Source organism: Barbatula barbatula (assembly GCF_947034865.1).
Source record: "Barbatula barbatula genome assembly, chromosome: 2".
NCBI lineage: Eukaryota > Metazoa > Chordata > Actinopteri > Cypriniformes > Nemacheilidae > Barbatula > Barbatula barbatula.
Genome location: NC_136767.1, coordinates 1508279 through 1522965, shown reverse-complemented (window position 1 = coordinate 1522965; position 14687 = coordinate 1508279). Strand labels below are relative to the sequence as shown.

Here is a 14687-nt window from a genome sequence, read left to right as displayed (position 1 = left end):
CAGCATGGAAAGACGGACAATGCATCGCAGGGCACTAAGACAAATTTACAGTATGGAATATAAGAAAAGAAAGATGGTGTATATTGTGATTCTAGAAAGACTAGGAGCATGAACTGTGATAATAAAGGAAATATGATTAACAGGAACCCAGGTGCACTGGTGAGGAGGTCCTGCTTGCAGTCCTAATGGTGGTCTTCACGGGTTGTTAAAAGTGTTTAATATTAGTAAAGAAAAATCAAGGTATCATCATTATGTTGAACAAGCTCTCAAAACGGCACATGATGCTGTGAACACATACAGTATATTATCGCTGCGAACAGGTCAGTTTGTACACGTGATGCTTTTGTGTCAGCATGTAATGCAGAATGGGGAGTGAATGCCTAACGGACAGGTTCGGCTCAATGGTTCAGTGAACAAAAGCTGATGGATTTTCCTCTTTGACAGAGCACTTACCTAATGGAGGGTTGAACAGCTTCTGGTTGTGCATTTACACAGATGGGTGATGTTTGCTCTCACTCCAGTGGTGCGGCTAAAGACCTTGTTGTCTTAATAGGCACATGAGATTGCACAAATATATATTTTATGAGGGCTTAGCCACAGGATGCAGGAGACTTTAACAGTATGCTCCCTTGGCTCGTGCCGAACATCATGGTTAAAAAACGTGTTTCAAAAGTACAGTATAAAACCTGTATGTGACTCTTCTGTGCAACACTAAAGAAGATATTCTGAGGAATGTCTCAGTGGATTTGTGTCCCATACAATGGAAATCAATGGGGGCTAATGTTGCTTGCTCACCTTTGTTCTTTGTGTTTTCTGCAGAAGAAAGAAAGTCATACAGGTTTGGATTGACATGAAGGTGAGTAAATGATGAAAGAATTTACATTTTTGGGAGAAAAGTTCCTTTAATGCATCCAAAATTCTGCTGCCCAGATCTCATTTACTTTAGCTCCCAGAAAGTCATTGATCATTGTAAGATTAAGATGTACACGTGTATGTATGCAGCATACAAAACTACAGACAATATTTAAATTTCTTATGAAAAATGCATTTCATAATTCTCTGTTTGTCCGTCTCTACACTCTAAATATGTTTTGTTGTTTGAACTAAAAGAATTAAGTTACCCGGCTGACTTTTTCAGTTAATTCAGCATAAAAATATGAGTTATAACGTGAATTTGCTGCCAAATAGTTGCATTAACTTATATTTTTAAGTTGAAGTAACAAAACATTTTAAGGCAGCCGTGTAACTTAATGTTTTGAGTTAAAACGACAAATATTTACTGTAAAGCTGTTTTCCAAAATTGCTAAATTGTGAAGTATTAGAACTAAATTAATTTTAATTAATATATACTATCACATACAGCCATTGGGAAAACAAGAAACCATTTCAAAACTACTTATAAGTGTAAAATGTTCCTTTTGTTTAGTTCTGTGTACTAAAAATATTTCTCCCAATTTTGAAACAAAATCTTGTTTCTATTTGCATTTATTTGCAGAAAATGAAAACTGGAGAAAACAACAGAAAATATGCTCTGTATATTTTCATACCTCAAATACCACAAAGTAAACAAGTTCATATTCACTTTTAAGCAATACAACAGTCATATTTCTACATGTATTTAGGAATGTTTTTATTTTATGTGACGACCTTGATTTATTTTTATCACAGCTTATCACGCTGTCAGTCTTTCACATCGCTGTTGGATGACTTTGTCACTCCTGAGGTTCGATTTTGTTGAAATACAGACTGAACTGGAAAGGCCACAATACATCTAGAAAAGCTGAATAACTGAACGTTTGGAGTGGTCTCTTTACTTTGTATCTAGAGTATACTGTATACTGTCCTGAAGCTTGCTTTGTCTCAATTGAAGCGATCATGCAACCGCAGCACCACATCTTTCCTCTGTCAATGCCCTGTCTGTTCTCGCTGTTGCAGTGATGTGTACTGCACATATAATGTGCTAAGAGCCATAGAGCGAGAGTCTTGCACTAGCAGCTGCCTGCTGACTGGCACATGGAGCAGAACTGGAGGGAAACCCAAGAAAGACTGCTCTATTCCCCCCAGGGAATTCTAAATGAGTGGCATTCATCCATTCATCTCCGCCAAAGGGCCTCGGGCCAGAGCACGGTGCTTTGGTTTAACCCAAAATCATTGGTCATCGCCTCCTCGGCGCGGAAGCTTCCAAGCAGCCCCCTCCCCTCCTCGCGCTCTGCGAACGATTGCTTTGCGTCGCTGGCAACAAAGAGGTGAAAATGACAGATATATCAGGAATCTCGACCACTGTATCCTGGTGCGACTGTGCTCCAGTTTTCCTGACAGTGAGGAGAGAGAGGCAACTGATCCCCCAGGAGGCGATGAATGGAACTCAACAATGCAGGAATGCAAGCCAATGTGTGTGTGTATGTGTGTGTGTTGTGTGCCAGACAGTGGGTGTGTGTGTGTGTTTGTTGCTGTATGTATCCCTGTGTGCGAGTGAACAACAGGAGCGAGATTTGGAAGCCGATTTCCAGTTCCTATAGCAACCATGATGTAAGCGGAGAGGGGCAAGTGCGCCCCATTTCTCTCTCTCTCCCCCCTCACTTTCCCTTTCTCTCTCTCTCCCCCTCGAAAACAGACAGCCCTGCACACGGGAAAGCTGGGTGTGGAAGATAGGGAAGTCATTCACATTTTGGCCGGAATAAATGCATTATTTTTGTGTCAGAGGAGATTTGCGAGCCGGACAGCATTGTTCAGTAACACATACATCTCAATTTTGGGACAGATGGATGTGTTTGTGATGTCTGGCGTGAAAATCATTTAGTGACAGAGGCTGTGGCTGATCCCATAGACATCGCTTTGTCAAGTTTATTGGGATTTTCTGTTTTGGAAAGGATAACACTGTAAGTCGTTTTACAACTTTGTCATGTCTGAAATAATAGAATATTGGTAATTGAGTTTTTTGAAAGTAAACGATTGCATGTGATGTTACTCATTTTAATAATTTTCTAAAATCCTCAGAGCAAGTTGATTTTATAATGTCCTTTTTCATACTTTTTTACTACAACTTGCACTTATGCAAGTCATCATCTTAAATCCTCATCATGTGTGACCGAACAAACTTTTTGGTTTTAAGATTCCAGCGTTTTCTACCTAATGAACAAATTGAATGATTATGTTTTTGAACATTATCTCAATGTACTGTAGTTATGAGTTTACATTAGCCTTCATGTGAGAATATTGGAAATATTTTCCAACTGAAGTGATTATTCCCTTTTATCGAAACTTTACATCCCGTTTGCATCCGTCTAGATTCTTACTTGCTCATGAATGTTTATCAAGAACTACAGTATGTGCTCAAAAAGTCTGAATGTTGTATAGGCTTTATTTTCTGCTCTTTTAAAGGTAAGGCCCAGTCACCTCTAATGAGGTCCGCCCTTACACGCTGTACAAAGACCCTGAAAGCAGCGGCATGGAGAACCGGAGCCGCCGGCACACTCAACAGCCCAATGACCAGGCCGAAGAGGCCTCGACTGGGCATCAGTCTCCTCTCCTGTCTGGAGCTTCCTCTCTCCTCTCTCTCACCCAGACGGAGGAGTTCTTTGACCTGATAGCCAGCTCGCAGAGCCGCAGACTGGACGACCAGAGAGCCAGCATAGGCGATCGGCTGGGCATCAGGATAGAGCAAAACAACGTGGGACACTTGTGCGAGGCGTGCAGTCCACGGGAACCTAGTGACGAGTTTTTCAACATGCTCATAAAATACCAGGTAATGTTTCAGGTTGACGGTTTGATTCCTGTTGATGTACATTTGTGTTTATCTCGGATCATCATTGGTGTAAGGGAAGCTTGTTGGGAATGTTTCACCTCTCTCCTCCCCTTCAGTCCTCCAGAATCAATGAGCAGAGATGCTCTTTACCGCCAGCACCAGACGACCCAGACGAAGACTTCTTCAGCTTAATCCAGAAAGTGCAATCCAAACGGATGGATGAACAGCGGGTCTCTTTTTATCATGACGAGAAAGACGAGACAGACTCGAATCATAAGTCCAAAACCTCGGAAGGATCAAGTTAGAGACCCTTTGTGTTGACATCAGCCACGCAACACTAAGACCCTACGGATGTGCATCTTGCGTGATCTTCAGAGGCTCGGTTTAGGCGAATAACGTAGGACAGTGGTAGAATTATTGCAAAGTGATTTAATTCGTATTTTGCTGTCCCAGATGTGAGCCTAAACCTCACAGAAGTGTCCGAAAGTGTTTGTGTTCCAAACATTGTTCCATCATGTTTGTGCAGAAGTAAAACATCACCATGGAAAACGACGATTAACATACTTATGAAGGGTAAAGTTACTAAATGCTCTCACGTAAAACAGTATAGATCGACGTGACAAACAACCGTTGCGCATAATTCACAAGCAGGTGCGTGTCCATTTAGCTCGAGTGGAAAGTATGTCTCAGCACGTGCTGAATATGAAGTTAGTGATTCCCAGCAGATGGGTGAAATTGCATTCGGCATGACGATGGATTTCCGTGCTTGGGATAAGTCGGTGGTCTAATTCTGCTGTAATAAATAATATGACAACTAAATACTAGTTAGTAGCAGTGTCCGATCCAAGATGAGATCTCAAAATCCGATAGTTTGTCTGTAAAAAGAGGTGCACTGTTTAACGTGGCGTTTTGCTGTTTTGAAATAAACATGATGTTTTAGTATGGCGTCTGTTTAGTCTTTTTAATAGCAAAAATATCATGGCTGCACGATAATGGGTAAAATGGTGACCGCCGATTAATCACGATTAATTATCAGTTAAAACGTTTTTTATATTTATTACACTTAATACATGTACACAGTGTCACTCCACATGAAAATTAAAAATGTCATGATGATGACATTGCTATGAGGCTTGCTATTAACACATTATTAAAGTGATGATTATGCCCAATTAATCGTTGCGATTAATGATTATTGCGATTAATGTACGAATAATCATGGAGCCCTAAAAACTATGATGAAAAACTTTCATTTACCAAAGTGCCAGAGTTACTGTTACTGTTGTTTATTGTAAGTTCTTTACATAATGAATGTGGCACTGTTTCATTGTTTGGTTCTTATTTTTTTGTAGTAACTAGTGTGATCATAGTATTTGGCTATAATTTGTTTAAATGAGGAGGTTTTCAATCCAGCATTGGCCCACAAAAGCTTTTTACTCTTTGAAAATGTATCCCACAGCCCTAGATACAAGGCTCAATAAAGCTCAAGCAACATCCATACTTGATTGTGTTTTATGTTGTATTCAAATTGACAGAATTACACAGTAATTCACTTTTAAACTAAAAGCCATCAACATATTGGATAAAAAGTCCCAATATGTTGAGTGACATTTTGAATAGACAACAACAAGATGAGCAATCAATTACTGTGGACGGAAATGAGTAAAGACATCCTTTAAAGGGACAGTTCACCCAATAATGAGAAATAATTGATTCATTATTCATGTTGTTCAGAAGCTGAATATTGTTGTTTCTTCTGTAGAGCACGCACACAAAAAGAAATGTCCACACCATTGACAGTTTTGTGTCTATACAATGGAAGTCATTGGGGTTTAGTGTTGTGTGGTTATCAACATTCTTCAAAATATCTTCTATTGTGTTCTGCAGAAGAAAGAAAGCCATACATGAATGACGAAAGAAAATCATGAAAGAATTATGGTTTTATGGTTTATTATTTCTTTTTATTTCACGGCTCGTTGGAATGCTTGATTCTGATCGGCCAGTTTCAACATTTGCAGGTTCATACGCCGTTTCTTACCTTAAAAAAGTAAACAACCTTTTCTCATGCAGCCGGCTGTTATGATGAAATAAGCCCCTTCAGTGTGATACAAGACCCTCCGGATCACACTGTCGGGGCTTGTTTCTGTGATAACAACCAGCTGCCTGTACGTTGTCCCTTACTTAAACGCAAGTATGCGTTTTTATGTCCTATTCAATAATGTCATATTTTAATACATTATAATATATATATTTTTAGGGCTGGACAAAGATTTGTTGCAACACAATCATTTGCAGAATAAAAGCCTTTGTTTACATAATATATGTTGGTGTACTATACAGTATACTGTAAATACACACACACACACACACACACATGTATATACTTAATGAGTATTTACATTTATTTTTATATATTGTTTTTAAAATTATACATGCATGTGTGTCCATTTATAAATACACAGGCCATATATATTATGTAGGCCTAAACAAAATACATTCTTCTGCAATCCCTACATTTTTTATTATAATAATAATTACATTTATCTTTAGGAAATATCTACAAGTACCCTTAGTAACCTTTTGTACTCCCGGTTGGGAATCACAGGATCAGAGGATTACTGACAATGCTGAGGGTCACTTTGTGCGTTGTATTTATGAGCTCGACTTAAACTGCTGTTGAATATACAGTCGAAGCATCACCTGGAGGTCATTGGCAGCAAAGCGCAGCGGCGAATAGACTAATGCGCCGGTCAGAGTCAGAGCAGCTGTTCAGAGGCTGAAGCGCAACAGATGAGCGCACACATACAGCTTCAGCTCCGCTGCTCTGGATATCCGACACGTTCAACAGCATGAACACAAACGACGCCAAGGAATACCTTTCCAAGCGGCAGATCCCTCACCTGTTTGAGGTAAGTCTTACAGCTTCAAGAAAAGCTTTTATTTCTCGTACACATCAACAATGTTCCCTTTGTTTTCAAGGTCTGAGCATACAGGTACACTTTTAGAAAATGTCATTTTGATTCTCCAGCTTGTCCAAGTTTTTATTCTATGGATCGGTTGAAATGTTTCCTCCTGCATATCTGTTATCATCTATCATCAACAAATGTTAGGGGAAAGCTCACTGGGGCTTTAAATCTGATGAGGTCTGATAACATGAATTAATCAGAAAGTCTGTGTCCGTTTGCCTCGCACAATTACACGCCGAATTAGACACTTGAATGTGTCTCTATGGTGATTCTGATGCAGGCTGCTGTAATTGCAAAGCAGCAAGTCTCGAGCGCGTCCGCAGGAGGGAAGATTCTCATCAGACGGCTTCAACAAGTGCTTCTGCTTGTGTGGGAGACATGTAGTTGCATGCAAAAAACGCTGCGTCCACGACGAACGCATACTTCAGATGTTTCCGTTTTGAAGGAAGCACGGTGTTTTAGGTCAAAACACATCTGCTCGAGCAGGGTGAGGGTTGTAAACGTGTTCCAACACATGACGAACACTTGTCACCAAGGCAACAAGCTATGCACTTTAGATTTACTTTATGTGACTCATCATAAGAAATCTGGCGAATGGAACGTGAAGGAAAGCAGACAAATTCATGCATGCATGCGCCGAACGTGCTGATAATACAGGAATGCAAACTCTCAGGTTAAACTTCTTGATATCTTGTCTGCACATTCTGCGACTGCATGTAATACAACAACATACTGTAAACTTGATGTCTCATCCGTTTTTCTTTCAATCGAAACTCTCTTAAAAACATTGCTGCTTTTGTGGTACTACAAGCAAAACCGTTCCGTTTGTTTCTATTTAAAAACCTTTTCCTTTATCCCGTATTCAGCAGCTGAATGTGTCCTGTTTGATACCCCTGAGGATTGACATGTTAATTCTCAAGCAGTTTTATTTGCATCAAAAGAAAAAAGAACAGCTGTTTACAGGCTTGGATTTTCCATTTGAGGGAAGAATAAAATAAAATAACAATTTGCAATTATTATTCCCCAACACAAAGAGAACAGAGAATGAATTCATTTCTCTTCCTCTCATCACCTTATCATATACAAATCTTGAGTTCTCGTCTAGTGATGAACGAATTAATGAATATGAGTGTTATGTTTTGTCAAACGGCGCATGAAAAAGTCTACATTAAAGTATTTATACAATACAACATCCCTTATGGAAATTAAACATATTTCCTAATATACGTATTAAAATATATTAAATGACATAATGGTGTATTAGAAAATATACACAATAATATATTTTGTAAATATATTACGATATATAGAATATTACATCAATTGCCGCTTTTTCTAAAAAGGAAAATATGTCACAATATATTTACTTATACGTCACAATATATGTTATACACTTTATAATATATTGATGTACATGTGATAACATATGGTACTGTATGAATAAAACTATATTGAACATCTACTATGCCTTACACACACACATGTGTATGTAAATACAGTATATGTCTCTTATGTTCAACAATCATTCACAAAATGAATGTTTCATGTTTTAAAACATAGCTTATTTACAATAGCATAAGCACACGGCTCATACTAAAGCACTTAGTGAACAGACAATCACTTCACTGAAAAGCACACAGCTGGTACTTCTTAAATAAAGTAGTATGGTGTTTGGCCAATCGTTGTCCTAACCACAGGCTTAACTCCTAAGCACCATGGTAACCCCACAAATTTACACATACTTGAAACCCTTCTAAATTTCAAAGTAATACAACATTAATATTGAGCAAAATGACACAAAATAACTTAAATTAAAATCATTCCTCTCCGTTAACATTCAGAGGCAAAGCATGCTGGGAACTGCTTTCACTCATTCCGTGAATGTGTCTATACACTTTATGTGTATACATACATTCAAATAGAAATAGATACATCTACTGTATGTGCAATACTCAATCAAATGTGATGAATATTGGATCTATTTTTGTCTTCGTTTCTAAACATATTTAATATGTCGCCATATATTGCCGTATATTGACAGATATAAGCAGAAGTTTCCAATAAATGGAAATGTATTATGAGAAATATCACATTATATTTTGCAGTATATTCCCATATATTTTTGTTCCGCGAGGGATATGAACAAATATCACGATGATATATACGATAAAGCGGTTTACGTAAACCAATAGAATTTCTTTATAAAGTCTTCCTGAATATCTTAAATATACTCAATAATAATTGAACATAATAATTAAAAACAAATTTGTCATTCCAGAGCATGTTAACAGGGCTGATGTACCACAGACCCGAGGACCCTTTGGCGTTCTTGGACAGTTGCCTGCAAAAAACACGAGACCTAGGGGGTCCCGAGCACGTGGCCTGGGACACTTTCATCACGCCGGATCGAAAACCACTCCCACCGATTGCTCCGGCACAGGGCAAGAAGGCCCCCTGCAAACCGGGTAATTTAGTCAATTTACTTTCAATTTTATCTGTTTTAGAAATAAAATACATAGATGGCTACATGGACGTATCTGCATTTGAGATCAAGCACAGATTCTACACTGTTGCTTTGTAGTGTTTTCCACAAGTTTGTGTTTTGTTGGCGGCTACCTATAAATCAGCAAAATAAAGCCGTCGCAAATAAAAGCCAGGAGTTGAAGGGGTTTATTCGGGCTATAAATCTGAAAGACGTCTGTAAAAACAAGCATTGCAAAGAAATTAAAGAAACTTCAAGATGGCTCAAGTGTTTGAAATTTAGCCAAACGTCTCAATAAAAAGCCGAACCACACAGAGAGTTAAGAATAATATGATATGACATTATTTCAATTGAAGCAAAAGGCCGTCTGAGGTCATACAGAAAGGTCATACTGTTTTTTATTTCATTAGATGGTGGCACTGGCCCTGGACCTTACCGGCGATATGACAGGCTGCCACCAATTCAAGCGCAGTTCTCAATAGAAAGTGACTCAGACATGACAGAATCCTCCGGGCTCATACAAGAGTATGACGTCTTTGACCCGTCCAGGCCTCGACCGCACATCATATTCATCATAGGTGAGTGGTCACCGCTCCCAGCCTCTTGTTATCAATGAAACCTGTCTCTTTAAAACTGCTTCAGGTGAGATGCGGTCGAATATACAGCTTCATTCATTTGTTCTTTTCTAAAAATGAAATTCAGCTGCCTTGACTTGAATAAATTTGATGTTAGCATTTGCATTATGCTTTGTCTGTGGTGTTAAATGGGATTTATTTAATATTTCTAGGGGGACCAGGCAGCGGAAAGGGAACTCAGACGGCTAAAATTGCACATGACTATGATTTCCAGCACGTGTCGGTGGGGGAAATTTTAAGGAACCAGTTGCTGCATCACGCCACCAGCGATCGCAAATGGGAACTGATTGCTCAGATTATTGCTAATGGAGAACTGGCACCTCAGGTTTGTGTCTGAATTTAACTGCATTTCATTGAGTTAAGTTTTATTGATATGCTGCGGAATTTATATTTTAAGTTTGCATGTTTAATTGTATTAATTCACTTTAAGTTTTGCTATATAGTTTCATTTATTTCCAGTTCATTATGTTAACCATTTCTCGTTTACATTTATAGTTTGAGTTTTTCAAATACAGTTTAGGTCTTTATTTTATCTGGTTGTAAATAACACAAATGTTTTAATACTTTTATTTTTAGTCACAATAATAACCCTGCTTAAAACTTGTACCGTTCTGCTATCGGGTTTTTTTTAGGAGACGACTATCGAGGAGCTGAAACATCAATTTATCAAGAAGCAAGATGCCAAAGGATTCATCGTGGATGGATTTCCCAGAGAGATATCACAGGCGTTCACTTTCGAGGAGCAGGCAAGACATTCAGGGTTTTTAAGTTGAGAGACGTACTGTTTCGATTTGGTCTTATTGTCTTACCCTTAGACTAGGTCCTTAGATCAAGGGACTCGCTCATACAAAGTACCTTGTGAATTTAAGAGATACTGTAGATCACAGTGCAGAGGGCGTGGGTTCATATCTATGATGGAAAACCATCACAACTGTTTGACAAAGTGGCTAATCTGCTTAACATGTGCCAATGTTGTTTAGTTTACGGGTCGGGCTTCAAAATTGAATATTTTCTAATAATTATACTGTTTTGTACTATTCACTTCCAACAAATTCATACAAATGAACCACCTTACAAATGTAGCTTTGGATAAAAACATCTGTCAAATGTATAAATTATAAGTTCAGACACATTGAACGCTTTTCTTTCAGATTGGTTCTCCGGATTTGGTGATCTTGCTCGCCTGCTCCAACCAACAACTCCGGCAGCGTTTAGAAAAAAGAGCCACACAACAGGGCCGTCCCGACGACAACACTCACGCGATTGAGAAGAGACTAGATACATTCAAACACAACATCACGCTCATAGCCAAGTACTATCAGGAGAGAGGTCTTATCGTGAGGGTGAGATGCCGTTCAGCAAAACAACACCAGTTATATGCAATGAAACATGATGACATCATGAATGTGACGTACTCTGCCAGGTGGATGCTGATCGAGGTGAAGACTACATTTTCACAGACATCTGTGCCATAGTGAAAGAGAGACTGTTCCCGAACGACACGCATGCAGTGAGTTAGCCGTGTTTTTAAAATGACCGGTAAATGATATTTCATGTCATACTGAAATCAAGTTTAATTTTCTCTCTGCAGAGCAGTACTGAGGAGCTTTAAAGGAACTTATCAATATTCAAGCAAACATCTATTACCGGCCAAACATTCGTTTTCCATTATGTTTTATGAATAAACTTTCTCTTTCCATATTTACTAGCCCTCATGCCATACTTTCAACACAAAAGAAGATATTTTGTAGAATTTCAAAACATGGCACCACATTGACTTCAATTGTATGGACACCAAAGCACAGACTTTGTGTGCCACAGAAGAAAGAGTCACAGGATAAATAACATTCAAAAAAAATGTGGCTTAAACTATATAGTTCATATGCACTTCAACCAAGAGAGAAAACCCCATATTGTCAATAAAAGCTTTCAAACTTCTGAATCATATGAGATGACAAACACATTAGAAACTGAATCAAAGACAGGATTTTGTTTTACTTCACAATGTGACACACTGGACAGAGATGGAAAGACAGCCAGGCCCTGAGGCTGTGTTCTCATTATTGGATGTTCAGTCCAGCTGTGCCACATTGGCACTGTGGGATGTCAATGAATACTGACAAAGTGTCTTTACTGACAGACCTCAAAGTGACAAAACAAAGTTACATAAAATACTCCAGATAACTCACACCATAGCAACGTAAACACACTTATTTTAAGATTAAGAAAAAATGTTACATTACATCTTACATGACAGCCACTAGATGGCAGACTTTCATTGGCCAAAAGTCATCAAGTTGTTGAAAATGCCCATGTTCTTATTTAAGTAATGAGCTCGTAACCAACAGCAAATAACTGCTTGTGTCATTTAAACTTATGATACATTTTTCAGACATGGATGTTTAAAACGTATTTACTGTTTATAGAAAAATATGTATATTTTGTTTCAAAGACCAATACATTTTGGTCGCAACTCAGTACTAAAGAAATCATTCTTACAAGTGTCACATCAATTGTCTTTTTGTGTGTTAAGTGTCCTTAAAATACCGAGTGAGTGGTATGTGCCGTTCTCAGAATAGACCCCGTCTTATCACCAGTCGGGCGAGATATGGCGGTGTTTAGTGGCACTGGGAAACTAGAAACTAGGAGGTTGAATAGCATGATGTCAATTAAGTGTCAAATCTACTGCTCATCTCTCTGACCATTACGTTCTACAAAAATCAGGTTTTTGCTGAGTTTGATGTCTTGGCACATGAGCTGACATAGAGAGGTGTTCATAGGAATGAAACATTACCAAGTGTTCCAGAAGCTCAATTAGAACAGTAAATACATATATAAAAAGACGAGGACGTCTTTACATGTTAATGCAAAAGACGAAAATGTTTTAGATCATTTTGAAAATCTCAACTCTCCTAGACATGAATGAAAATAAATGGAGAGCACGAGGAAATGTTTGCATAAATCTCTCAGATATTTCTCACGAGAAAAGTAGTCAGAAATATCACAAATGTCTCCATTAGAGTTTCAGAAGAGATGTCACAAACTGAGCTCAGATTTGTCAAGTCTGCAATCAAAAGTCGTGTTACTGAAGACTCAAACATTTCTCATCAAATTTGCCCAAATCCATTCCTAGCCTACCTTTCCATTTTTAGCCTAAGCAATTTTGGGAATAACTTGATACTTCAACTGATAGCTCCTGCAAATCTCCAGAGCAACACAATTTAAGCAATAAAACGTTCCTCTAGGAAGCGTCTGTCATCATAATTCATCAATTGATTAAAAGCTTCTTAAGGAGAATAACCTCACAGGCTTTTACTGACGTAGGGTCATTTATTTTCCAAGAGCAATTTATTGAATCTCATTGACACTAGTGGTAGGTTTGGCCTTATCTAATACTTTTCATTGGCATGAGCAGCTCTCAAGCCTGTTCCAGTTCACTTCCCTATATAGCCCGCCACTATTCCAGTCCTTATCAGACACCTCAACATGTCAGTATAAAAGCTCAACCGATGCTCTCACGAAACGCACTTCTCATACCATCTCCGCTCTCACACACAGCATTATGGCACCCAAAAAGATTGAACCCAAGAAACCAGAACCTAAGAAACCAGAGCCGAAGAAAGAAGAGGCACCAGCCCCGGCTGCCGCCCCAGCTGCCGCCCCTGCTGCGGTTCCCGAGACCCCCAAAGAGCCTGCGGAAGACCTAAAGAGCATCCCGCTGGAATTCACTGCTGACCAGATCGAGGAATTCAGAGACGCCTTCACGCTCTTTGACGAGACGCCGACCGGCGAGATGAAGATAAGGTACACCCAGTGCGGAGACGTGATGAGGGCCCTTGGTCACAACCCCACCAACGCCGACGTCCTGACCGTCCTGGGAAAGCCAAAAGCGGAAGATATGAACACCAAATACCTGGACTTTGAGACTTTCCTACCCATGCTGCAGCACATCTCCAGAGCCAAGGACCAGGGTACTTTCGAGGACTTCGTCGAGGGTTTGAGGGTCTTCGATAAAGAAGGAAACGGGACCGTAATGGGCGCCGAGCTCCGTCACGTCTTGGCAACGCTCGGGGAAAAGATGACAGAGGACGAGGTGGACCGTCTGATGGCCGGACAAGAAGACGCCAACGGCTGCATTAACTACACATCCTTCATCAAACACATCCTTTCTGGGTGAGCTTCGGTTTGCCGTTTGAAAAAGAAACTTTAAACGGCAAAAGTCAAAACACTGGAAAGAAAATATGTCTTGTCTGTGTGTGTTGGACAGCGTTGAATAAAAGTCATCCAAGTTTTGTTTCGTCTCAGTGTTTTTGTTCTGTTAATCCTGTTGTTGAGATGTCAAACTAAGAGATGGCTGGGAAAGCGTTTGTAGGGATGGAAAACGCATGCCATCCCATAAGAAAAACCTTTCATATATCACCTAGGCATCAAATGCAGAACGAATGGAAATGTCAGGAAAACCTCAAAAATGTCTCCGTCATTAGAATTTGAGAAGAGATGTCAACAAACTGAGCTCAGATTTGTCAAGTCAGTAATCAAAAGTCAATATTATTGAAGGTCTCAATATGAACTCAAACATTTATCATCACACTTACCCAAATCCAGATGATCTGACGTCAACAATCTACATCCGTCGTACATTTCCATACCCCTCATTGCTTTTAACAACTGTTTTTAATCTTCCCAAGCTATTTTATGAGAACCATCTGAGACTTGGCACTTGAAACACAACTGAGAACGCCATCAAATCTCTTGAGATGAAAGAGCAACAATACAGCAACAATATCGTTTTATCCAATTGGCATAAAGATGTATAGGGATAGTTGACAGACAAACGGTAAATGTGTTAGACAAACATT

At 39.1% G+C, this 14687-nt stretch overlaps 3 protein-coding genes across 4 annotated transcripts; all 3 read left to right on the top strand.

Moving 5' to 3' along the window:
- Nucleotides 1-1668: 1668 nt before the first annotated feature.
- gpsm1a (G protein signaling modulator 1a) lies at nt 1669-5244 on the top strand. Its single transcript, XM_079473968.1, has 3 exons — nt 1669-2879; nt 3382-3745; nt 3862-5244. The coding sequence occupies exons 2-3, from the start codon at nt 3449-3451 to the stop codon at nt 4048-4050; spliced, it is 486 nt and encodes a 161-aa protein (XP_079330094.1). The 5' UTR covers nt 1669-2879; nt 3382-3448; the 3' UTR covers nt 4051-5244.
- Nucleotides 5245-6508: 1264 nt separating this feature from the next.
- ak5l (adenylate kinase 5, like) lies at nt 6509-14121 on the top strand. 2 transcript variants are annotated; one of them, XM_079473484.1, is made up of 8 exons: nt 6509-6654; nt 8990-9176; nt 9604-9771; nt 9981-10153; nt 10461-10574; nt 10980-11171; nt 11252-11338; nt 13387-14121. In XM_079473484.1, exons 1-8 carry the CDS (start codon nt 6595-6597, stop codon nt 13408-13410), a joined length of 1005 nt encoding a protein of 334 aa, XP_079329610.1. In that variant the 5' UTR covers nt 6509-6594; the 3' UTR covers nt 13411-14121. The 2 variants fall into 2 exon arrangements, with proteins under 2 accessions (XP_079329610.1, XP_079329611.1); XM_079473485.1 differs by lacking the exon at nt 13387-14121 and adding an exon at nt 11420-12334.
- cmlc1 (cardiac myosin light chain-1) lies at nt 13391-14114 on the top strand (the record flags this gene model as incomplete). Its single annotated transcript, XM_079473504.1, has 1 exon — nt 13391-14114. The coding sequence occupies one exon, from the start codon at nt 13391-13393 to the stop codon at nt 14003-14005; it is 615 nt and encodes a 204-aa protein (XP_079329630.1). The 3' UTR covers nt 14006-14114.
- Nucleotides 14122-14687: the final 566 nt, after the last annotated feature.

Bases quoted from the DNA above. Each gene is read 5' to 3' on its own strand.
- ak5l (XM_079473484.1), top strand. From the start codon at position 6,595: ATGAACACAAACGACGCCAAGGAATACCTTTCCAAGCGGCAGATCCCT. The intron at 9,177-9,603 runs GTAATTTAGTCA...TTATTTCATTAG, and splicing joins GAAGGCCCCCTGCAAACCGG to ATGGTGGCACTGGCCCTGGA. The intron at 10,154-10,460 runs GTTTGTGTCTGA...GGTTTTTTTTAG, and splicing joins ATGGAGAACTGGCACCTCAG to GAGACGACTATCGAGGAGCT.
- gpsm1a (XM_079473968.1), top strand. From the start codon at position 3,449: ATGGAGAACCGGAGCCGCCGGCACACTCAACAGCCCAATGACCAGGCC. The intron at 3,746-3,861 runs GTAATGTTTCAG...CCTCCCCTTCAG, and splicing joins ACATGCTCATAAAATACCAG to TCCTCCAGAATCAATGAGCA.